Genomic DNA, 24,808 nt, shown 5'->3' with positions numbered 1-24,808 from the left:
GTGCTTAAGAGGTGTCAATTAATGTGGAATGAGCTCCTTTCCCAAGTTTCAGCGTCCCCTAACGCATTGTCTTTCCACCTTTTCCCCCAGGAACCTCAGTCATTTTTCTGGCCCTTAGTGGGAGGCAGGCCAGTTGCTTATCCACCTGCATCCCCCAGACACACTGAGTTCGCAGACCTGTGGGACACTGTGACAGTGGACTGCCACCTGCTGGTGGGACAGTTTCTAGGCCAATAACTGGAAAGTTTCTAGGACGGTGACAACTCAGGGCTACAGACAGAGGAGGCATTCTTAATCTTAAGGCATTCCACAAAGAATATGAACTCCTCAGAAGAATACCTTCAAATGCAGAGCATAAAGTACAGAGATTACAAGTGAAACCAATCAAAGTGAAATAGAGGTGTCAAAATGTTAGAAACACTATGTATTATTTATGTGTGACGTATATATATACATGTATTGACATCTCATTAAGTAACAGTATCCAGCGATAAGCCCAACAACTACTGTAATTTCAAAATGACAAACGAAAATGGTAATTGGAGACGTCTGCAGCAGCTCTAATGTGAGGTGAAATCTCTGTGATTTCTACTGTTGGCAATCTCAAGTACTGGTAATAACATTAGAGATTGTTGCCTATACCCATAAAAAGAGGGATTGCTGAATTCCGGTTAGAGGTTTGTGACACTAAAGACCAAATCTTACCCATCCAGGTACAGAGATACCCTGAATTCTACTCATGGATCCTTTGTGTGTGTGTAGGGGGCGGGGGTGGTCCATGGGCCCTAGGTTAAGAACCCATGAATGGGCTTTTAGAGGCATGGCAGACAAACACTTTTAAATATGGCATAGATGGCTAGTGGTTTAAGTGTGTGTGATTCTGCTGAGTGTAATGGGCGTAACTGGCAGGAGAGGAGATGTGGAGGAGGCAGGGAAGTTCGAAATTTGAATCCCATAGGCGTCACTTACCAGTGTTGTGAGCTTCATCCTGACCCTCTCCTTACCCAGTGTCTGTCTCCTCATCTGTGAAACAGGAATGGCAAGGTCTTCCCCCCAGGTTGTTGAAAGGATTCAGTAAGTTAATGTGTGAGAACTCTTGGGGGTCAAATGTTTGTTGTTAAATGAGAATATTAAATGTCTGTAGAGAAAACACACACACACAACCAAGCGTAACTTCTTTCAGAACAGAAACCCCGAAGTCTGACCTGCTGTCCAACCTGGAAGGCACCAGTGTACTCAGAAGATAGTAAACCCTTCCCTGCCCGGCAACTGTGGGCTGGTCTGCCCTGCTTTGCCCACCTCAACCCAAGAGAACAGCCCTAAACGCAGAGTTTCTCACACTGTTACTTTATTAGAAGCATATTTACACTCTTGCAGTTACCTGTGCAGAGAACATTTTACAAAAGTTTTGTATAAAGATCAAAAACTACATAAAAATAACTTCTATTCTTCATAAAGGGAAAAGTATAAGTTAGTTATATTTACTCTGCTAAAAACTGAGTGAAAATGAGAAACGGTTCCGTCTGTCCCTTCCAGAGAAAACATTAGCACAGAGCACGAGGAATACTGCATGGGCCTTCTCAGTGACAGTCCCTGCACACGGGAAGCTGGGACACCCAACCAGACCCCATCCAGAAAGGACAGGGGAGCTTTGGGGACTCGGGCAGCGCCAAGCAGGAAGCAGAAAGTCCTTGAATGAGATTCCATTGTGAATAATAAGCCAAATAAGGAAATGATCAAAGACTTTGGCCTGAACCATGAAACTGGCATTCCACCTAACACTCATTCTCACACCCCAGGCTACAAAAGGCAGTGTTGTAAATAAAGCCCAGACCAGCCCTGCCACTGGTCAGTGCCTGACCCTCCGCTAGTGCTGGCCTCGCCTGGTGGGACTGGGTCAGTGTTCTGAAGTTACTGCTGCTAGTTGATGCTTTCCCGGCACCCGTGCACCAGAGAATCAAAGGGGACACTTATTTGACTTGTCTCATTTTTGTGAGACCTTTCAGATTGTCCCATCTGGTTCAAATACTGAAGCAGGTAAGCTGAGTGCTCATTAACCTGAGGACCAGTGCTGTCCCACGGCCCCCAGAGCATCTTTACTGTATATAGAAGACTCGGGGACCCCAAGTCCCTTTTCCTGTTGAATGCTACCCTTCCTCCGAAAGATCCAGTTATAGCCAGTGCCCAGAAAACTCCAGGGAATTGCTTTAGAAAGACAAAGCACCAAGCCTTAACCTATAGGAGTGAAGAAAGAAAAGTCCACCTGGGGTGTGTCAGTCACCCTACCAGTAGCAAAATACTACCCAAGCTCAATACAGCCATTTGATTCTTCAAAATCACCTTCGGTTTTATGGGGTTTTTTACAGCAGGTATTCCTAAAAAAGCCATTCATTTATATTTGTATCAAGTTAGAGATAAAGATGAAAAAAGTTTTCTTTATAAATAAACCGAATACCGGTTTGAGCATTTGCTTAACTGGATAATCTACACTATGCAACCTGTGAGGACTGGAATTTGTGGGAGGCCAGCTGAGCCACCCACAGGCCCAGAATTCCATCTGAGATACAGAAGCCTTGCTTCTGCCAGGTGCCTGGGGGCTGGAAGCGCTACATTTCTCCCTGATGCCTTTTCTTCCTGAATAGGAGTCCCAGGAACAGCCAGCCTCTGTCTGAAGCATAAAGCTGGACTTGGGAACTCGGAGGGACACAGGGCAGAGGGAAGCGGCCTTCCCTTATCACCTGTAGACAGGATGGGCAAGTGAAGACAGAATGACTAGGTTGGGAAAGTCTTCCGGGGGTGAGAAATTTATCCCGGAACATAGGATACCACACGGGAGCCAAAAGGAGTCACAGGCTAGCAGCACACCCCAGACCAACAGCTCCACCTAATGTGCTCAGATGCATGGTCTCAGGCAGCGGACATGTTTCAGTCTACCTGGCATAAGAGGCCCAGGGCAGAGGCAAGCCTGGGTAGTGCCAGCGGGCCAAGGTGTGTGTGTGTGTGTGTGTGTGTGTGTGTCTGTCTGTCTGTCTGTCTGTCTGTCTGTGTCTGTGTTTGTAGGAGGCGTGTGTGCAAAGGAAGGGGCGATAATGATGACATGAAACACCTGAGATCAGCAGAAGGAACAGTTCAGGCTCTCCCCATTCCCACCGTTGCAGGCATGTCTCAAGAGAAAAGCAAACTGGGGGACTAGAGGAATGAGGGGCCCTCTGACCAGCTGGCTGCAGACCGGGCCCCACTGGGAGTCAGAGCAGCTGGGAGAAGCTGTAACTCTTGTCTGACAGTGCAGGAAGTGGCGGAAAGCCACCAAGAGTTACACCATGGATGAGCCCGTGGTGACTTCAGGTGTAGCGCTGTGTCCACAGACAGCAAAACTGGTGTTTTGGCAAACAGGAGGGGCCTCGAGGCCACAGAGCACCTATTCCTCCTGGCCCATGGCCCCACCAGCAGCCCAAATCACCAACAGCTGGCAGGGACCCGGGGCGTAAAGAGAATATACATTAGGATCAGGCAACACACATTAAAACCTCGCCTGCAACGAGTGAGCGAGAAGTCAGGAACACTGGGGTGGATCTGTTGGGCACAGCTGGGGCGGCACAAGGCCGGGGGCTGGATTTGAGCTGACGTGGAAGCAAGAGGGAAGGGGGTCCTGAGTTACTTGTTCACAGAGAACGGGACGGCTCCAGAGGCCTGCCGGCCTGCCAGCCACAGTCCTGGGCGGCTGTTAAGGAGCATCCGCAGAGCTGTAGGAGAAGAACTTGGTGGCCTTGTTCGGCGTGGTGGGGTTCGGGCTCTCTGTCTCCTCATTCATTTTGAAGAACATCTCCTGCTCTCGCTTCTTCTGGTTCAGATCTTCTTCCAGAGCCTAAGATAGAGAGAGGGCAGATGAAGCTCGGTTGGATCCCACAGGAACCCCACCAAAGTGACCTTCTCTGGAAGTTTCCCTCCCAGGCCTTTGTGCTTGGGTAACCTGGCCTTCCCTCTTTCCTTTCCCACAGCCCAGAAGGTAAGGACCACCTCCCTTCTCCTGCCACAGCCACGTGGGAGTTTCCTGTGGGCCAAGGGCTCTGGTTTGGAGAAATGCCAATCTAGACAGGGCAAGAGGGAGAAGCAGATGCAGACCTGCTGGCAGGGAAACAGCCAAGTGAATGGAGAAAAACCTGAGGTACAAATTAGAGCAGGAGATTAAACAGCGGCGGGGAGCAGAGATGTCCGAGTTACGCAGTGCTCCTAACCAGGGCACTGTCCCACACAGTCAGGGGAGCTCTTTTCAAAAGACAAGTGCAGTCATGCCCCCACTGAGATTCTATTCTGAAAATCTCTGGTAGGACAGGGGTCTCTACGTTGTAAAAGCACATCCTGGAACTCCGAGGGGAGCTTCCCTTGGGCACATTGCAAGTTTATCTAGATAAATTGGATCCTACCAGAAAAATTTCTTGAGGCTTCTCCAAAAATAAGCATTCAATTAAGAAAGGAAGCAGAGTGCAGAGAAAGACCATGAGCTTTCCAGTCTGATAGAACTCAGTTCGTGACCAACTCTGCGGGCCTCTGCGTGTCTACCTCTCCTCCCCAGGTCTCTTTCTTCTCGTGTAAAATGGCAATATCACCTGCCTGGCAGGGCGGTTACAGATATTAAGTTTAAAACTAAGGAGCTATACTTAGTACTTCCTGTGCCAAGCACTATGGTAAGTGCATTATAGCTTATTCTTCACCCTATGAGACAGATGCTATTGTCCCCATCTTATAGATGGAGAAACTGAGGCTCAGGGAGCTTAGGTCACTTGCCCAAGGCTCCTCAGCTAGCTGGAGGCAGGGCCAAGATGGGTCTAACTTCAGAGTTCAAGCTCTGAAACACTGTGCTTCACTATCTGCAAAGCCGGGCACATGTGGTTACTCAGTAAATGTGGCTTCATTAGTAAGAGGTGTTTGACCATCAGCCAGATTTCCTTACTTTCCCAATAGAAGTATCTACTTTCATAGGATTTGAAAACTATTCTTTGGATGCCCTGATACAGTCTCAGTAAATAACTTAATTACCAGATACCCCCGTAAGCACTTGTTCCTTCAATTGTACTAAATTCTAGTGAGTTCTCTCTGCCTCTTAGACAAGATGGGGAACAGACACTGGATCACAATGCCAATTCTTCCAGTCTGTTATGAAACATCCATATGAGGGAGGGCAAGGTATTTCAAGTCACGCCTCATCTTGGACTTGACTGATGTGAAATGTCTTGTAATTCACAAAATTCTTGGCTCAGGTTCTCTTTTTCTGGATATATTAATATTCAAGTGTTTGTGACAAGCAAACATTATATATAAGTAATATAAAAATAGTACTGTTTAAGCTTTTATAAGAGGTTACAAAATCTAGTGTCTGTAGGAGCCAGCCAGGTGAATTAAACGAGTGAAGAGAGCTGGATGTGAGGCAGTAGGGGGTGGTGGGGACTGCGGTGAGGTGAAGAGCCCATGCAGTGTCTGAAGAGGGCAGTTTCTCCTCAGCTCCAGCTGACTGCTGTCACGCGGTATGATGGGCTAGAGCTCCTGGGTTTTCAAAACAAACTGGAAATCCAGATTTTTATGTAAAAGTTCTTTACACTTAGAAAGTTGGCAACTTAAAAAAATTTTTTTTAATTGCTGTGTGTTGGCCAAACCTAACATCTGTAAGCCAATTTCAGCCCACAGGCCATCAGTTTGTAACTTCTGCTATAAGAATACAAATTTAATTGTAATAGCTACCACTTTTTTGAGCACAGAGAGGTTTAGTAACTTGCCCAGGGTCTCACAGCTGGTGATGGGGGAGCTAGGACTTTCTCCTGCATCTGTCTTACTTCAAGGCCTATGCTCTTAAGCACTACTCTGTATTACCTCTATATAACCTAAGGTAAGAGTCAGTGATCTTTTTTTATGTAAAGGGCCAGGTTGTAAATATCTTCAGCTTTGCAGACCTTAAGGTTTCTGTCACAACTACTCAATTGTTGTAGCATAAAATCAGCCATACACAATATGTAAATGAATGAGCATGGCTATGTTCCAATAAAACTTTTATTTACAAATGCAGACAGTGGGCCAGATTTGACTTTCCCTTCTGTTTCAAGGGAAGAAGTGTTACCTTCATCTTATATCCCCCAAAAGCGAGGTTCAGGGGCAAGAGATGTCTGAGGCCACATTCTGAGTTAACTACAACCCAAGCAACACTTTATTGACCCTACCAATATATTCTGTACTTGAGAGAAAGAAATCTGAATTTTCCTAAAAATATTCTACAATGTACAATCATTTCCCCTGCCCTCCCGCCCCCCCATGCATGGGCAGCAGGTCAAGGCTGCTGACTGAAATGCAAGAGTGTAAAGGAATGTTTATTCCAGAATGAAAATCATCACTTCGGGGTCAGTGTTCCAGCAGCAACCCACGTAACTAATGACAGAATAATTCTACAAAGAACCCTGGAAAGAGGCAAGCCCCCGCAAGCAAAATCCAAAGCCAGCTCTCCAAACACATACTTGTGCTACCTCCCCTAAGCCCAGGCGCCCCCACGAAGATATGAGGCAGTTGCTAGAGGCAACGTGATCATTTTCAAACCCTCTCAGGATGTGTCAAGGGTATAGAACCCCCAGGTAAGAGAACCAGGCGAACGTTTATTTCCTGATGCCTGAGTCAACCTATGTCAGTAGGAGCATTATTGATTTGAGTGTCAAGTAACCAAAGTCCTAGCAGGCCGTGGTTACAGATGAGTGCGGGCCTGTTCACGGGAAGGTCTGGGACCCTGGCCAGCTTCCAGCCAGAAAGCTCCATTAGCACAGGGAGGGAAGACCCAATTCAAGGATTTCCAAGGCCATTATGTGGCTGAGGTGGGCAGCTGCCTCCTGTCCAGACCACAGTTACAGCGAGCAGAGCTCAAGTGGCAGGACAAATCTCAGGGCCCAAGGACACGTGGTCAAGGGTAATTAGGGCAGCTCTTCCCTCCGAGTTTAGGAGAGTGGAAGGAAATGAATACGTCCTTGGCCTGTACTGTGGGCTGGTGACTTTTTATATAACGCTACACAATATTCATATCTTCATCTTACAAATGACCACACTGAGGCCCTGTGATGGTTCACTTATTTGTTAACCTGGCAAAGCCATGGTAGCCAGTTTGGTCAAAGCCAGTCTAGATGTCATTGTGAAGGGGTTTTTTAAAGATGTGATTTAACATTTAACTCAAGCGACGCTGAATAAAGCAGATTACCCTCCCTAATGGGGGTGAGTGTCATTTATCAGTGGATCCTTGAGAGAAAAGACTGAAGTCCCCCCTAAGGAAAGAAGACCGTGCCTCCAGATGCAACATCAGCTCTTCCCTGTCTCCAGCCTGCAGTCTGCCCTGCAGGTTTCAGACTTAAGAGCCCCTACACTCAGGTGAGCCAGTTCCTTAAAATAAATCCATAAATCTGTGTCTCATCCATACCTCTGTCTATCTCCACACCCTAGGCAGACACCTGTGGCACATCATGGAGCCGAGCCCACCACTGAGCCCACCAGCCCAGACAGGGTTACCTTTTTGCGTGGCCGGAGCTTGTCCCGCCAGTCCTTCAGGTTCTGGTTGTGGCTTTCGTCCAGGGCCTTCAGCTTCTGGGTTTCATGCTCTACCAGGAGGTGACACTTTTCATTCTGGAACATATTCCAGGCAGAACAGGTAAGCAGCACAGAGGGCGGAGACATACCTTATGCTGTAGCCATCATTCATTACTTCTCCTTGATTATAAGTCCCATTTATACGAAACTCTATGCGTGTAAATGCATATGCACCAAGAGGTGCCCAGAAGAATATTCCAGAATATTAACAGTTCTTACCGTGTAGTGGGATCTGCAGCAATTTTGCAACTTTCTCACTTCTGCTTTTTTGCGTTGTTTGAATTTTTCAACATGAACGTATATGTTATTTTAACAATAAAACTATTAACAATAAATTTGTGCCCTAATCCCACCACACAGAGGCAACCACTAAAAATATTAGATGTACGCCCTGTCAGTCTCTGTCCTGTATATATAATTCTGAGACCTGCCTCCCTTGCCTCTTAACATTGTAATATAAACATTTCTATAAAGAATTAACTTTTTATAATCATTTTTAATGCCTACAAAATATCCCACAATATGGATTTATAAAACTTACACATTCTCCTATTTTTGGCCACTTAGGTTGCTCTTAATTTTTTTTTTTTTTTTTTTTTTTTTTTTTTTTTTTTTGTGAGTAAAGGTAGATTTATTCAAAGAGATACATTGAAAGGCAAGAGAAAGGTCACGGGGTGTGGGGGTTGGGTGCTCAGATTAAAAGTAGCTACACACTCCATAGACAGAGTGCAGGCCATCTCCAAATGCGGGGAGAGAGAGAGAGGCCAGTTTTCACTGTTCTGAATAGCATTGTGTTAAACATCTGTGCTATGGACTGAATTGTCTCCCCCAGATTCATATGTTGAAGCCCTCATCCCCAGTGTGATGGTATTTGGAGATGCGGGGCCTTTGGGGAGATAATTTAGGGTTAGATGAGGTCAAGAGAGTAGGGCCCTCCTGATGGGATTAGTGCCCTTATATAGGAGGGGACACCAGAGAGCTTGCTCCCTCCCTCTCTCTCCATCTCCCTTCCTTTTCTCCCGTTTCCCTCATCCTTTTCTCCCCCCACCCCTTTCCCTCCCACCCTCTCTCCCTGAGAGGACACAGCCAGAAGGCATCCATCTGCAAGCCAGGGAGAGAGGCTTCACCAGCTGGTAAAGCTGATTTTGGACTCCCAGGCTCCAAAACTGTAAGAAAATAAACTTCAGTTGTGTAAGCCACCCAGCTGTGGTGTGTTGTTTTGGCAGCGTAAGCTAAGATAATCTGCAAGTATCAGTATTTATTTATATAAATTATATGCATAAGTTTCTGCATCACATACCATTTCCTCAGGAGAGATCTGTGACAGGGGATAGGGGCCGTGGGCCTGACCGGAGCTCTGCCAACCTCACCGCTTTCTCTCTGAGGTAAGTTATCTGCCTCAGAAAACTTACCTGGAATCTCTCACAGGCAGACGTGACCATACATTCCTCACAGGGAATCAATTTTGTGGTGTACAAGGAGTTTAAAAGCAAGGGGGAAAGGGCCTTTATCCAGATACCTTGACCCCACTGGATGGGAAGGGTAGACCCCCTGGGGGGATTTTTATTTGGGGTTTCAAGCTCAAGGGTTTTAGGAGTTTAGGAATCGGTTTAGTTGGGAATAATACCAATAGCAGCCCTGAGAACCTCTGACCTGCCCCGAGCTGGGCGCCCAGCACTCTGCCTGGGTTTTCTCAGCTCATCCTCACAGGAACCCCATGAAGCAGGACTGGGAAAAAGATAACAGAAGATGATTGGCTACAATTCACACAGCAACAACCAGCAGAACCCCTACCCAACAGGCTTCAACACCTGTAATGTTTCCTTCACACCTCCCTGCCTTTCCAGAAATTGCCAGAGGGATCCAGTAGCCTAAACAATTTCCCAAGGTCACAGAGGTTTGTGGCCATCCCTCAGGTAGTAATGCCTCACTCCACCACAAGGGGGCTCCAAGTACCAGCCCCTGGGCGGGGGGCCCCTCAGGGTGAGGCTGAGTCCGGAGTGGAGCACTGCGGCTCTCCCTAGGGAAAGGGGGTCACGAAGGGGCTTGGCAACCCCAGGATACCTTTTCCTGGCCTTCGTGGGAAAGTTTTGAGCTTGTCACCATTAAGGATGATGGTAGCCGTAGGTTTTTGTAGATGTTCTTTATCAAGCTGAGGAAATTCCCCCCTATTCCTAGTTTACGTAAGAGTGTTTATCATGAGCAGGTGCTGGCTTTGGTCCAATGCTTTTTCTGTATCTATCACTAGTATGATCATGTGATTTTTCTTCCTTCGCCTGCTGGTATCATGGATTACATTATTGGTTTTTGCATATTACACGAGCCCTGGGATAAATCCCACTAGGTCATGGTATGTAGTTATCTTTATACATTTTTGGATTCTATTTGCTAACATTTTGTTGAGGATTTGTGCTTTGGTGTTCATGAGAGTTACTGTTCTGTAACTTTCCTTCTCATAATGTCTTTGTCTGGTTTTGGTATTAGGGGAATTGGGACACCTCTTCCCAGGACACAATGATGACGAGAAATCCAGCGGCATGCCGACTGCCGGGCCCCAGGCATGGCACTTGCAGCTCCGTCATCACATGTACAAAGCCTCACTCCAGTTCTGCAAAATAGGAATTATCACCCACGCACACACACCCATTTTATAGACATGGGAACTGTGGCTTGGGAGGGCGACATGATTTGGCCAGCATCGCACAGAACAGCAGGACTGAATCCATTCCACCCCGAGTTTGTCTGATGAGACTCCCCTGTCTGGGGGCTCTTTGGGCCCCCAGAGAGCTGGCTGCCCGGGGGCAACTGAGAAAAAGTGCGGCACCTGCAGCTGCTGCAGCTCGTTCATGTTGCTCTCGCACTGGGCCACCATGTCCCGCGTCTGGTTCTCATGTTTCTGCTGCTGCTGCAGCCGCTCTGACTTCTGTCTCTTCTCCTCCTGCTGGGAGAACTGCAACGGAGAACAGAGGCGTCCCTCAGGGGGGCCAGAGGGTGGCCTGCCTCAGCCCTGTCCCAGGAGGACCCCACCTGCGGGGCTGATTTGTTCACGACCGCTGCACCTCTCAGGCTGTGCCCCCTGCTCGAAGTCCTCCCCCTGAGCTGAGACCCAGTCCCTGCCCTCAAAGAGCCCCCAGGCTAGTGGGGACATGACCCTGTGCTGTGGCACGTGCTAGGAGTCACAGGAGCCCAGGGCCACAGACTCCATGTCCCCGAGCCACGGGGGTGACTTGTGAGTGGGGTCTCAGTGGATGAGAGGAAGCTGCAGGACAGATCCCCCGGGGTGTGAAAGGGAGTGACGCACGAGACAGCAACGCCAGGCTCCCTCCCCACCTGTCCTGTCCACCACAGGGGGATTCAGCGCCAGGCTTATGAGGTTTTCATTCCATTCCTCGACCCTGTGCTGCATCTTACGTTTTATATCCCACCCGCCACGTAAGGCTCAGGCCCCACCTGCTTGATCTTCTCGCGCTGCTCGGCGGCGCTGCCCGCCCCGTTGATGTGGAGGCTCTTCTTGTACATGGCCATGCGCGTCTTGCCCTCGCTCCTCTGAATCTTGGGCAGCCGCGCCTTCTCCTGCTGCTGCCGCACCTTCAGCTGCTCCAGCATGCGCTGGTTGTAGCGCTGCATCTGCTCGCGCTCCTGGGGGGGTGGGGGGGAGACGCCCAGCCAGGGCCAAGGTCAGCTGCGCTCCAGGCACCTGAGTGTGGTCAGAGGCCAAGGCTGCCACACGCAGCCCAGGAGCCCAGGACCCACGTGGTCCAGGACGTGCAGCGGAGCAAGGCTTGTGTCATTTTACTTCTACTCTTCAATAACATTTTCTGTTCTCATTTCAAAAAATTACTGTTAATAACGTTTTGGATTCTTACCTTCTAAATACCTTCTCATCTAATCAATGGTAGCATGTCATCCTGAGCTAGTGTCTCAAAGCAAAACGTACAATAATAGGATAGTTCATCGTTATTAATGACATATACCAGTTCGTATTTTTTAAAGTCTTGATAAATTTGAATTTTTTCCCTCCCCTAACACCTGTTTGTATTTCAGAACTCAGCACAGGCAGCCCCTCCCCCAGGAGGCCTCCCCTGACTTCCTAGCCAGGTTGGGCACCTTTCTTCCATGCCCCACAGCCTTGTGCTGACGTCCATCATTGCACCTGGGTTAGGAGATGTCATAACCCACACCAGATGTGCAGCCAGAGCTCGGTTTATCTGTCTCTGTCCCCACTAAGGCGACTGAACCAAGCCAGTCACACAGAAGATGGTGCTCTGGCCACACAGAGCAGGGGCCCTTGTCCTGTCTGAGGAGATTGGGGAAGGCTTCCTTCCTGGCAGAGGTGGTATTTAAGTTGAGACCTAGAATTATTCTGAGGGAACGCATGGGAAACAAAGTGAAAATGGAGAGACAGGACCAAACAAGGAAGGGAAAAAGGCAAAAGAGTCATACATCAGATGTCGGAGTCAGTGAGGGAGCTGCCTGGGCCGTCTGCCCCACCGGATGGTTTTCCCTATTCCTGGTCCCTTGACCTGAGGCAGGACATCCCTCAAGAACTTCTTGAGCCTTGCTGTGGCCAACGTGGCTCCCTTCGGGAGCAAGTGACGCCCCACCTCAAGGCAGCCTCACAGCGCCCCCCAGTGGCAGCCCCCCCCCCCCCCCCCCGGCCAGCTAGGAGCCTCACCTTCTCGTGTTTGCGCACCAGCTCGTGCCGCTGGAGGAAGTACTGGTCTTTGAGCTGCTGCTTCACCAGCTGATGCCTCTCCTGCAGCTGATGCTCCTCCATCTCCCACAGCGCAGCCTCCCGGTCTGCGGAGGACAGGCTACCTGGTGAGGTGCTGATGGCCGGACCCCAACCGGGCCCTCCCCACTCCGCCCCGAGCCAGATCTCCTCACACTGTAGCTGATAACTGTGCCACCTCATAAGACTGTTGGCTCAGCCAACTCCCAGAAACGTCCTTAAAACCTAAGGGATGACAGCTTCCAGCAGCACAGTATAGCGGGAAGTGTTTGGAGTCAGGAGCTAGAGAAACCGGAGACCAAGGATAGAACCCAGCTGCGTCACTGGGATTTGGGATGGGCAAAAAAAAAAAAATTGTCTCCAGGCCTCATCTTCCACCTCTGCCAAATGGGCACAACCATACCACAGAGGGAGACATGTCCTTGGAAGACACTTATGCCTGCTTACCTAATGGGCAAATGGGAAGGGCTCACATGGTAACCCCACGAGGAAGACAGGACAGCCTCTTGTCACTATTTCCATAGGTGAGACTCTCTGCCTCCCATCTATACGTGACTGAAACAGTATCTGGCATTTTATTCCTGGAAGTCTATTAACTGACCCTGTGCTCAGGGCAGAGAACTGGCGTCAGATGGAGAACCCCACGTCCTGTAAGACAGAGCTGGTCATACTCAGCCCACTGCGAACGTTCAGTTTGTTTCACCGCTCTTCTGTTCCCATGAAAGCTGGCATCTACCCACAGACTATTGCAACAGTGATTTGGCTTCCAAACCAAAATCAGAACCACCGTCCCACAAGTAGGATGGTTCTTAGAGACCATCTCATGACAAAAGGAATCAAGGGCTTTCCTGAAACATCCGTGGCTCTATTCGGAATGTCAGAATACAAGGACCCCATTTTGCTTGGTCCACACCAACACAGAGGGGTCGATGCCGTCCGGCTGCACTGGCCATCAGAGTCCTGGCGCAGCCCCTGTCATGTAAGTGAGCCAGAGGCAGCCCTGTATGTCGGTCCTGTGTTTACGTCTTCACCGCAGACAGGGCCCATTAGCTCTAAAGCCCACAGGCTCCAAACTCAGATTTTCACTCATGCAATTATTTTAAATGTAGTTCAAACAACAGACTTCTAGCCATTTGGAGCCTGCTTGCTTTGCATACCCCTATAAAACTGCTCCCAACATCTGCTAGCCGTAGATAAGATAGCTTGGGGGCTCTAAACAGACCCCAAGCCCTGCGCCGGAGCTCTCCACCTCAGCATCCCCCGCTGAGCTCCCCACTGCTGAGTGACATCATCCAGATGCATAAGCCTCCCCCATCCCCTTCCTCCCCAGGGGTGGTGGCCCACACTTGTCTCTGGAAGATCTCATGCTGGGAGACTTGCCAGCAGACAAACCTGCCCCAAAACGCCACCGCACCAGGGTAGTTACGAGCTTGGCTTCAAGGTAAGGTCTGCATTCAGGGTCCACTCTACCGCTCATGAACTCTGCAACCTGGCCGAAGAGTCGTCACTCTCCAGGCCTCCCTTTCCTCATCTATAAAAACGGGGCCAGTAGCGGGGCCTGCCTTGGGTTAAGGAGAGGGTTCAATGAGGTTAAGCTAGGAGATTAAGGCACAGGGCCTGGCAGAGGAGTCTCTCAATGGGAGATGGCTGTTACCAAGGGGCTCTCCGTACCGCCCCCGCCTCCACGACCCTGTTAACCCAGCTCACTTATTTACTATTTCCACCCACTCTGTATCGCCTCCTTTTCTCTTTCTCCCCTTGACATCTGCAATAACGTCACATAGTGTCGGTGAGAACTGGTATCTTTGCCTCAGTCCTGACCTCAGGGGGGTCTTCCTCACGTTTCACCATGCAGGCTGCGGTCTGCTTCTCCGGTGGAGAAGACCTAACAGTTGTTTCTTGCCCGGGGCTGGGATGTCCATTCATGGCGACAACACGGGCCAACGTGGCGCCAGGCGCCCCATCCCCACCCCCCCGCTGCCGGGCACCCACCTCGAAGGAGCTCCTGCTTCTTAGAGAGGCACTCGCGCTCCTTGTCGCAGATCTCCCGCCTGTTGTCCGCGGTGATCCTCTTCATCGCCAGCTCCAGGTCCTCCTTCTGCTTGGCTAGGAAGTCCCGGTCCTGTTGTTACATATTTAAACTTTTCGGTGTGTTTATGGTATGGTGGCTACTACATCATTGAGATATTTACAGGTAAAAAGACAGGATGTCTGGACTCCAAAATAACACAGTGGTGTGGGGGAGTGAGTGGCCCGGAGCTGAGAATTACGGAGGTCAAGTGAGGGGTACATGGAGGTTCATTATACTGTTATACCTACTTCTGCTTATGTTTTTAATTTTCCATAATAAAAAGTAAAAACAATAAAACTTAAGAAATTTTAGGAAACATGTAAGAAATTAAAAATTCCTACTAACCTTACCACCCGAGGCTAGCAACTGGTTTTGGTGTACCCATGTAAATGTATCTACCTCTGTTGTTGTTTCACAAAAATCATCTTAAAAGGCTTGAAGAGATACCTGTACACCCACATTCATGGCAGCATTATTCACAACAGCCAAGGGATTGGAAACAAGTGTCCACAGACAGATGAATGGATAAACAAAACACGGCATATACGTACAATGAAGTATTATTCAGCCTTTGAAAGGAAGGAAATTCCGCTACATGCTACAGCATGGATGAATCTTGAGGACATGGTAAGTGAAATAAACCAGACCCAGAGGGACAAATACTGTCTGATTCCACTTACATGAGGGCAAATCTGTAGACAAAGTGGAATGGCGGTGGACTGGGACTGGGAGGGGGGCATCCTGGGGAGTTACTGTTTAACGGGTACAGTTTCCGTGTTTGCCAGATGAGTAGTCCTGGGGCTGGATGGTGGCGATGGAGTACACGAAGATATGAAGGTATTTAGTACCACTGAACGGTACACGTCAAAACGGGGAAGATGCCACATCTTACGTCAATTTTACCACTGTTTTAAAAAATTATTAAAAAGACCTTTCCATGTCATAATGTAATCTTCTATCAAAAATAAATTTTAATGGCTGCAAATATTTCATGGTATAACTGTACCCTAAATTATTTACCCAATATATAAGATTGTTTACAGATTTTCTTTTAGATATTGCTGCTTCTCACATTCTGGTAGCTAAACATCCATGAACCTCTGTGATGCTTAATCTTCAAGATCAGTCCTGGAAGCAGGAAATCTAGGCCAAAGGATGTGCACATTTTTGAGGCTTTTTGATGCAGTTGCCAGATTGGACTCTTAAAGGGCCAATCTCCTCTCCCTCTGTGCGGATGAGGGTCTGTCTCCCTGACCCTCCCCAGCCCTGGGAAGTATGATGATGTCCTGCAGTTAGACTTAGCTGGAGGTCCTGGACCCCACTATTAACTGCAATGTGAAGGAGAGCCTCTGTGAAGGGGAAAACGAACAGCACCTACCCTAGTAAGCCATGAATGCTAAAACAGGCAACACACAAACATTTGTAAGTGCAGACTCCAGCTTTCTCTGCATTTGGGGGCAGAGGAAGTGGGACAAAATGAGAGTGTGGCCCGACAAGAAGTGCAAAGAAGGATGGTGAGGTTGGGGAAGGGGGGACTGAGTCTAGGTGGGAGAGGCTGGCAGGAACCAGACCTACAGGACCTTGTAAGACCATGAGGAGGCTGGTCTGGCCTTATGGACAAAGTGGGAGCTACTGAAGGTTTTAAAGGCACGGGGCTGTTGGGGGAGGGTGACATGGTCAGACTTAGAATTCCTACCAATCATACCTGCTAGTGTGAGAGAGAGAACTGCAAGGGAGCCAAAGAGGAAGCAAGGAGCCTCGCTGGGATGCTGCGGTAGCAGTCCAGGCAAAAGGCAATGACTAGGAAGGTCTCAGAGATGTTGACAAGCTGATGGATCCAGAGATAGTTTGGAGATAAACACAAAAGCCAAGCTTCAAGAGGTGATGAAGGACTGGAGGGAAACGAGATGTCAGGAATGACAAGGCTTCTGGCCGGGCAACACAGTGGAGCATGGTAACCCCTCAGAACACGAGATCTGGACCAGGTCTGGGAGATCTGGGTTGGATGTCTTTGAGATTCCAAAAGATGCCACGTGGGCAGATGGATGTTCTGGGTTGGTCAAAGAGATGTGATGTACAAAAGACCACAGAACAAGGCAGGAGGCACTGAAGGCTTTGGGAGAGGTCGATGTACAGGTCTGCGGTGTCCAGAGATGGGAGAGCTTACTTCCAGCTGGGAGCAAGGGCCATCGAGGAAGACTGCGTCGGGGAGATGACAACAGGGGTGCTAACTGGGATGGTCTGGATTTAGGTATTCAGAATAAGAGGTGAGTATCCGAGGGTAAGGAGTGGCCACAAAGAGGGGCTCGGGTCGCCATCCAGGGTCTCAAAGCTGGGACTCCCCAACCCCTCTACTCCCCAACTGAGAGGCAGGGACTCACGAGAAGCTGCTTCTTCTGTGTGTGCTCCTCCATCTTCTGCTTCATGCTCTCTTTCCGCTGCTGCCTGGGGAGCTTCTCCACCTCGTTCTTCACCTGCACCAGAGACAGCAGAGAATAGCTGGGGGCGGGGTGCCTCCTCATGCTTCCCAAGAAATAAGCCTTCAGTCCCAGAACTCCTGGGCCAGGGAGACTGAAGACGAGGCTCAGCTTTCCAGGCACCAGCCCCAGCTCTGCCCTCCACTGCCCTGACAGATACCACCTGTCTGCCGCTGGCTCCGGTTTCTAGACTCCCCTGGAACACAGGTGCTGTGTTTGCAGTGTGGTATCCATCCTCTTCCTTTTGATGACGGCCCCTCAGTTTCCTTTAGGGCAGTGTTTCTCAACCTCTTTTAAAATTGTCTCCTCAGAATCCCTTTTAGACATTTTTTCCTCTAATTACCCACCACCTTGAAATATTAATACCACAGATATACTGTCAATCTTTTAAACCATTATAAGATCTAAGATGTTTTTAACTCGTTCCAGGTGACATCATCCCAGTTGACAATACACGTAGGCAGCCCCAGTTCAACCCCTGGCATTTAGGTGTGGCTGATGCTCCCAACCCCGTTGGACTCTAGTCTGGGCAGGTGACCCAGGCTGTCAGTCAGCACATTCCATGCCTTGGCAACAAGGGCTGGTTCAGAGATGAGCATGTGACCTCACTGGGCTAAGGAGAGCCTCAGGACGTTTACCGGAACTATGGGGACAGCCGGTCTCTGTCCCTTGGGGTTGCTGAGCTGGGAGGATGTAGGCCATGGGGGGCCACCCTGGAGGGGTCTGCCTGAGACAGTCAACACAGGGAAGCAATGTTAAGAGATGAGGAAGGATTCCTGGCAACACTTCTGCCCTCCTGGTCAGAGGCCTGCGGTGTTCTCAAGCCAGCTGGGACCAGGTTTCCGTCTTTTATAACAGAAGAAGAAGATGTCCATGACATTTCTCTGCAAGGAAGCTAGAGTTCCTGAGACCATTTTCTCTGAATAACCCATACCTTTAGGTACCTTCATAGGAACCTGACACCCCAAAACATGTGCTCACTAACAGGGCTCTTAGGAGCAGCCAGTGAGGGGAAAATACTGTCCATGATCAGAAGAGCGCCTTCCAGGAGAATTCTACTTCTGGCAAGGCGGGGTAAGCCAGGACAGCCGCGCTTTCCTGATGACTGCAATGAAAAACTCTGAATAAAATACAAAAAGCAATGATCTGAGGACTCTGAGAAGTAAATAAATTCAGGTGACCACGAAAGGGAGTCAGAACTTCTGGAAGGGGGCTGGTACCGGGAGTGAGTTTCCTTTTTTTTTTTCTTTCCCCTTTTGCTCTCCTGGCTTTACCCCAGTCCTAGACAGTGATGCAGTGATAAGGTAACTAAAACTGTAAGAAACTTCACATTCCTGGCCAGAGAACCAGGCAGCAGTCAATAAAATTAATAAACCTTTAGTCAGATTGACAGAAGAAAGAGGGAGAGGAGAAGGGGGAAGAAGAGGATACTACAGGACAAGTTACCAGTATGAAGGGTGAAAGCAATCACTACAGATCCTACGTTCATTAAAAGGATACTCAGGGATACTATGAACAGCTTTATGTCAACAAATTCAGCCACTCAGGTGAAACAGGCAAATTCCTTGTTTTCCACAGCGGCGGCACCAATTTGCATTCCCTCCAACAGTGTACAAGGGTTCCCTTTTCTCCACATCCTTGCCAACATTTGTTATTTGTGTTCTTTTTGATAATGGCCATCCTGACAGGTGTGAGGTGATGTCTCACTGTGATTCTGATTTGCATTTCCCTGATATTAGTGATGTTGAGCAAATTCTCACGTTCCTACTGGCCATCTGCATTCCCTCTTTTGGAAAAATGTCTGTTCAGTTCTTCTGTCCATATTTTAAATGGGTTGTTTGCTTGCTTTTTAACTGAGTACAGCTGATTTAAAATGTTGTATTAGTTTCTGGTGTACAGCATGGAGGATCTCGGAGGGCATTATGCTCAGTGAAATAAGTCAGACAGAGAAAGACAAATACTGTAAGATATCACTTACTTGTGAATCTAAAAACATACAACAAACTCGTGAATGTAACAGAAAAGAACAGACTCACAGATGTAGAGAAGGAACTAGTGGTTACCAGTGAGGAGAGGGAAGGGGGAGGAGCAAGGGGGAAGGGGGAGGAGCAAGAGGGAAGGGGGAGGGGCAAGAGGGAAGGGGGAGGAGCAAGGGGGAAGGGGGAGGAGTGAGAGGGAAGGGGGAGGAGCGAGAGGGAAGGGGGAGGGGCAAGAGGGAGGGGGAGGATTAAGAGGTGCAAACTATCAGGTATAAAATAAGCTACAAGGATGTACTGTACACCATGGGGAATGGAACCAATATTTTATAATAACTATTAATGGAGCATAACCTTTAAACATTGTGAATCACTGTATTGTATACCCGTAACATATAATATTGTACATCAACTATACTTCAATTTAAACGAGATGATATTGTAAAATAAATACACACATAAAGTTTAAAAAATGTAAAAGAAAAAACAAACTACCGAAGCTCATTCAAGAAGAAACAGATAAAACCAGAGCAACGTTATAAGGAAACCACAGACCAATAGCCTTTTCATTAATACAGACTCAAAAGTCCTCACTAAAATATTAGCAAATTCATTCCAGTCCTACATAAAAAGGAAAATATATAATGACCAAGTGGGCTTTATCCCAGGAATGTAAAGCCTGTTCAGTATTTGAAAGTCAAGCAGTATAACTCCTAATATCAACAGGCTAAAGAAAAAGACCTCTCTGATCACATCCATTGATAGAAGAAAACCATTTCACAGAACTCCACATCCATTCATGAAGAGATCTATTCGCAACCTAGGAATACAAGGGAACTTCCTTAACCAGAAAGGGGGCACCTGCAAAAAATCCCAATGCCATCTGAACTATGAAATACTAAATATTTTCCCCTTAAGACTGGGAACAAGGCAAGGATGTCCACTCTGCTGTTCCTACTCAACAGCCCACTAGAGGTCCTTGCCAGCAAGATAAACCAAGAGAAACACAGATTAAAGAGGAAGAAATAGAACTGTTTACAGACAGATTGTCTATGTAGAAAATCCTAAGAAATCTTTTTTTTTTTTAAGTATTAGAACTGACAGGTGAGTTTAGTGAAGTCAGTATAGAAGATTGATGTACCAGTGTTTCTCTATGCTCTAGCACTGACGCTAGAAATTGACATTAAAAAAATTGTACTTTGTACAACAGCACCAAAATACATAAGTGTAAATTTAACCAAATACATGCTGAATCTGTATGCTGAAAACTATAAACACTAAGGAAAGATGTCAAAGGAGACCTAAATAAACGGAGATATACATTGTGTTCATGGAAAGGAAGGCTCAATATTGTTCAAATTCCATTCTCTCTAAACTGATCCATAGATTCAACCCCGTCTCAATAAAAAAAATCCCAGCAGACATTTTTACAGGAGTCAAAAAGCTGATTCTAAGTTACATATGGATAAGCAAAGGAACTAAGATAGCCAAAACAATTTTGAAAAAAAGGAACAAAGCTGTAGGACTCACGCTACCCAATTTCAGACTCACTACAAAAATACATTTATCAAGACACTGCAGAATCGGTGAAAGACAGTTACATCAGTGGAACAGCAAAGAAAGTCCAGTTATAGACACACACATATATACATGGTCAACTGATTTTGCACAAAGATGCAAAGGCAAATATGAGTGGAGAAAGGATAGTCTTTTTGTGCTAGAAAATTGGACATCCATAGGCAAAAACAATTAATAATAGTGAAACTCACCCATATGTTACACATCTGATGTGAAACCTAAAACTGTAAAACATCTAACATTGCCAGATGTCACCTGGGGAGCAAAAGAGTCCTTGGTTGAGAAGTCACTGTAAATAATCTCAAAAATCGCATTTGTGCCACTTCAGCTTCCCCATCAGAGGGCTGCCTTGGATATACGGTGCATAACCATAATTTAGCATCTGTCTGGTGTTTGTCCAAATGCCACTGACCGCCCCATTCAAGGTGTCATGCAACTGAAAGGACCCATTAGCTTAGAACTGTGCTTTTCAAGCTTGATGATGTGGTTTTCCGGGACAGAAGATGAGAAGCCGCAGTTTAGGAAAGGGTCTGGAGATTTTTGCTAAAGGTGCTAAAAACAGTAATAGGTGTTAACACCATTGACAATGGAGGGAGGAGGCAAAAGAACATTAAGAGCAGAGTCACATGGGGCTACTTGGCAAAGGGGCACCCGGACCTACTTGTTAGTAACCCCTGAGGACAGGGTACCAGCGTGGGACCCGTACCACACTGGCTGAGGTCTATAAAGAAAGGCTCTCTACTGGTTGTCAGGGATCCTGCTTTCTGGTCCAGCGGCACATCTTTGGAACAGTCCCTAGACTTGTTAGCTTCCCATTTTCTCACTGGAAAAAGAAAAAAACTACTTGTTTTTTAACTAAAATTTCCAGGATCCTCCCAGGAATATAATTCTGTTACAGAGCTCCAAACTATTTAAGACACAGCTAAATTTTGTTTAATGAATTTTGCCCAGGAAGGCAGGGAAACAGTTCTGGAAAGATTTCCTTCAAGACTGACTGAGTTTGTTTTCAAATGTAGGTGATCTAAGAAGTAAGTTACAATTAACTGAGTTTTTCATGGATGCTAAATGTGCTGTGTGTATAGGAACCGAGAAACAGACCATCAATTCCATTCCCACAGGATACATTTATTACACTTGCATATTTAGACACACAGCATTGTATTTAATCACTCAAAACAATAATGAAAAATAAAGATTCCCCCATTCGACTAGCTTACTAGTAATGATTTTTCCTATATGCAAACTTCCTAAGTGCAGGAAGGTCATTAGCATGATAAATGTTTCACACCAACTGCTGTAACCAAGAAAGAGGCCTCGTGAGGCATCTCAAGTTTTACTCTGTTATTTTTGTACGTTTTCCATGCCTGAGTTCCGTGGATCGTAGGGAAGTGCACAGCATGAACCCTTCCTTGCTCTGAACTGGTTTTTTAAAAAGTCCACGTGGACCTGTGTATGGTCTCCTGCTCCGGCACCCGCATGTAGATTTCTCAGACGCAGCACTGGGCCGCCTCGTGCATCCGTGGGTAGTTCAGAGCCAGCTTACCTGGGGGCCTTTCCCATTCCCACCTTGGTCCTTCACCCCTGCTGGTGCATCCTAACCACCAGTCCGACGGCAGTGGGCAGGGAGCCTCTACCCAAACTTCCCATTCCCACCTGAGCAGCCTGCAGCGCTCACAGGGGTGACCTTTGCCATCCGAGAAGGTCTCGGGACTGTGGAGTAAGCAGTGGAGGACATGAATTATGGGACATCTGGGGTCCCATGAAGCAAAGCCTTCCGCTGGCCCCCACCAGCAGGAATCCCTAGACCTGACTTTGGAAATTGACAATGTGGTGGTAAGAACAAGCGAAAAGGCCACCACGCAGCCGGGGCTTACTAGCTGCCAGGTGCTCTGCCTGCACTGTCATCTGGTCCACATCTAGGACAACCTTTTTCATGAGTGACCCTGTCATTAACCTGCTTTCACAGAGAAGGAGACAGGCTTGGTGAGTTTAAGCCGCTTGCCTGAGTTCGGAGTCAGGATTCAAACTCGAGTCTCCAACTCCAGGCTCCATACAACCACTTCAGCATAATGCCATCCTAGAGAAGAACTTGCTTCTCTCTTTACAATTTGAAGAGACCATCTTCATCCTTTACTCTCTCTAATAAATACACAGTATGTTCTCAAACTTCTTATAACCGTGGACGTTTCCGTACTGGCAGCCTCTAACGACAATGGCAACTCTGAGGACAGGGGCTGTGTGTGATTTGCTCATCACCTCCTCATACAGGAGCTCTAAAAATATATAGTGACTAATCAAGTAACAAAACCCCAGCAATCAGCTCTGGGAACCAGCAGCAAGCACAAGCCAACCCTTTGCCCGGCTCCACCGTGAAGCAGATTAAAGACAGCAGCTCTGGGTTCAATCAGCAGGGCAGAGTCTGCCCAGCAAGAATGCCTCATGGGAGGGACAGTGACAGGGCCATGGTCTTACCAAACAGCAGAAGCCAAAAGCACAAAGAGGTCAAGTCTTTTCTTTCCATGAAAACTTTCTGAAGAAAAACACCCAGGGAAGAAGAAAATGTTAAACACTGAATCTGAGCGGAAGCCCAAGTACCAGATCCCACGCACCTCCTCAGAGCTCACTGGCAGGCTTGAAAACGCTCCTGGAACCCTGCCAACACCAAGAACGTTCAGCGGCTCAACCCTGTTAAAGGTCAGCGCATACAAAGGGCAAGGAGCTCTGTGGTGTCCTCTCACGCCTCCCCTATCCCAGGCACCTCCTCTGTAGCCTCCTCTTTTCCCACTCTTATAATCCCTACAGCTCCTTCCCCACCCACACATACAAAGGGTGTGCGTACGTGATGGGGTGAGGAGCCAAGAGGAAACTGGCATCTACTGGCTATTTATTCTGGGCCCGACACTGGATACGTCTCATTTAATGCTCAAAATATCTGCGTGAGGGATGTATTGTTAACAGCAATGAATGAAAGAGCAAACTCTTGCCTATGACTCACCTCCTTCCGTGATTTGGCCCCTCTCCACCTGCCTGATGTCACCTCGCACTAATCTCCCCCTAGCTTCCTAAACTCCTACCAACCTGATCATTTTTCAGCTCTTTGCACACTCCAAGCTCTTTCCTACACCTCAGGGCCTTTGCATATGCTGTTTCACCCTCTTGGAAGCATCTTTCTGGTCTCAGCCTAAATGTCACATGCTGAGAGGCCTTCCCAGCCCCCTCTAAAGCAGATCTCTCCATATCTTCTCTAGTTCACCAGCCTATCTGCTCTCACAGCATGTATGGAATGGCCAGGTGTTTCACCTATTTGATGTTGTACTTTTGCCTCTGGCTTCCCTGGCAATTAATGACTCCTTGAGTGTAGGGACCCTATCTGTTTTGTTCATTATAGTATCCCTGGCATCTCGAACAGTGCCACACACGTACTCAATACAATGGTAACCAAATAACTCTCATTTGACAGAAGGCAGCAGGACTCAGGCAAGTACAGGCAGACCTTGAAAATATTGGAAACTCGGTTCTAGACCACCACAATAAGGCAGGTATTGAAATAAACCCAGTCGTATGAATTTCTTGGTTTACCAATGCATAGAAAAAGTTACGTTCGCACTATACTGTAATCTATTACGTTTGCAACAGTATTATGTCTAAAAGAAAATTGTGTATCACTTAATCTTAAAATATTTTATTGCTAAAAAATGCTGATCATCATCTGAGACTCCAGCGAGTTGTAATCTTTTTGTAAAAGTAACATCAAAGATCATGGACCACAGATCACCATAACATATGTAATGATAAAATCTGAAATAATGCAAGCATTACCAGAATGTGACGTAGAGATAACAAGTGAGGCAATGCTGTTGGAAAAAATGGCACAGAAAGACTTGCTGGACGCAGGGTTGCTGCAAACCTTCAATTTGTTAAAAAAAAAAAAAAAAAAAAAAAAAAAAACCACCAATATCTGGGAAGAGCAATAAGGCAAAGTGCAATAAAACAAGGTCCGCCTGCAGCTTGTGCAAAGCCCAGAAGTTTGCTCTGGGCCACAGAGCCAAGACGGAGCCACGCCTGCCTCCCAAGCCTGTGCTCCTGGCCCTGGTGCTGGGGATGTCTCTCTGTTCTCTCTGCTCCCCGCCCCGCCCCACCCCACGTACTTCAGCCGCTGGCCCATTTCTCAGCAGGAGGTTCAAAACCAGGGTAAGTCGAGGCACTCGCCTCAGGCACAAAAGAGAACGCCAGAAAACTAACCAAGATAAATACAATTTTAAAAACTCAAAATTCATGCCGGGGGAAGGGTATAGCTCAAGTGGTAGAGCACATGCTTAATTAAGAAGGTCCTGGGCTCGATCCCCAGTACCTCCTCTAAAAACAA

The 24,808-nt window shown here is 47.6% G+C and overlaps 1 protein-coding gene and 1 long non-coding RNA gene across 2 annotated transcripts in view; one reads left to right on the top strand and one right to left on the bottom strand.

Moving 5' to 3' along the window:
- Positions 1 to 1,331: 1,331 nt before the first annotated feature.
- Positions 1,332 to 24,808, bottom strand: part of STK10 (serine/threonine kinase 10) — a 106,313-nt gene continuing 82,836 nt past the window's right edge. The window contains exons 13-19 of the mRNA XM_006195646.3: positions 16,793 to 16,885; positions 14,333 to 14,462; positions 12,284 to 12,408; positions 11,059 to 11,247; positions 10,433 to 10,558; positions 7,531 to 7,644; positions 1,332 to 3,865 (exon numbers count right to left, since the gene is read on the bottom strand). Coding sequence (XP_006195708.1) covers positions 3,725 to 3,865; positions 7,531 to 7,644; positions 10,433 to 10,558; positions 11,059 to 11,247; positions 12,284 to 12,408; positions 14,333 to 14,462; positions 16,793 to 16,885 — 918 coding nt within the window. The 3' untranslated portion in view covers positions 1,332 to 3,724. The remainder of the gene's footprint in view (positions 3,866 to 7,530; positions 7,645 to 10,432; positions 10,559 to 11,058; positions 11,248 to 12,283; positions 12,409 to 14,332; positions 14,463 to 16,792; positions 16,886 to 24,808) is intronic.
- Positions 12,320 to 16,778, top strand: LOC116658982. The gene is made up of 3 exons (XR_004314229.1): positions 12,320 to 12,429; positions 12,865 to 15,038; positions 15,197 to 16,778. It is a non-coding gene; the product is annotated as an uncharacterized LOC116658982 (long non-coding RNA).

This window comes from Camelus ferus, chromosome 22 (genome assembly GCF_009834535.1).
Source record: "Camelus ferus isolate YT-003-E chromosome 22, BCGSAC_Cfer_1.0, whole genome shotgun sequence".
In the NCBI taxonomy this organism is placed as follows: Eukaryota; Metazoa; Chordata; class Mammalia; order Artiodactyla; family Camelidae; genus Camelus; species Camelus ferus.
This window is presented reverse-complemented; position numbering and strand designations above follow the sequence as displayed.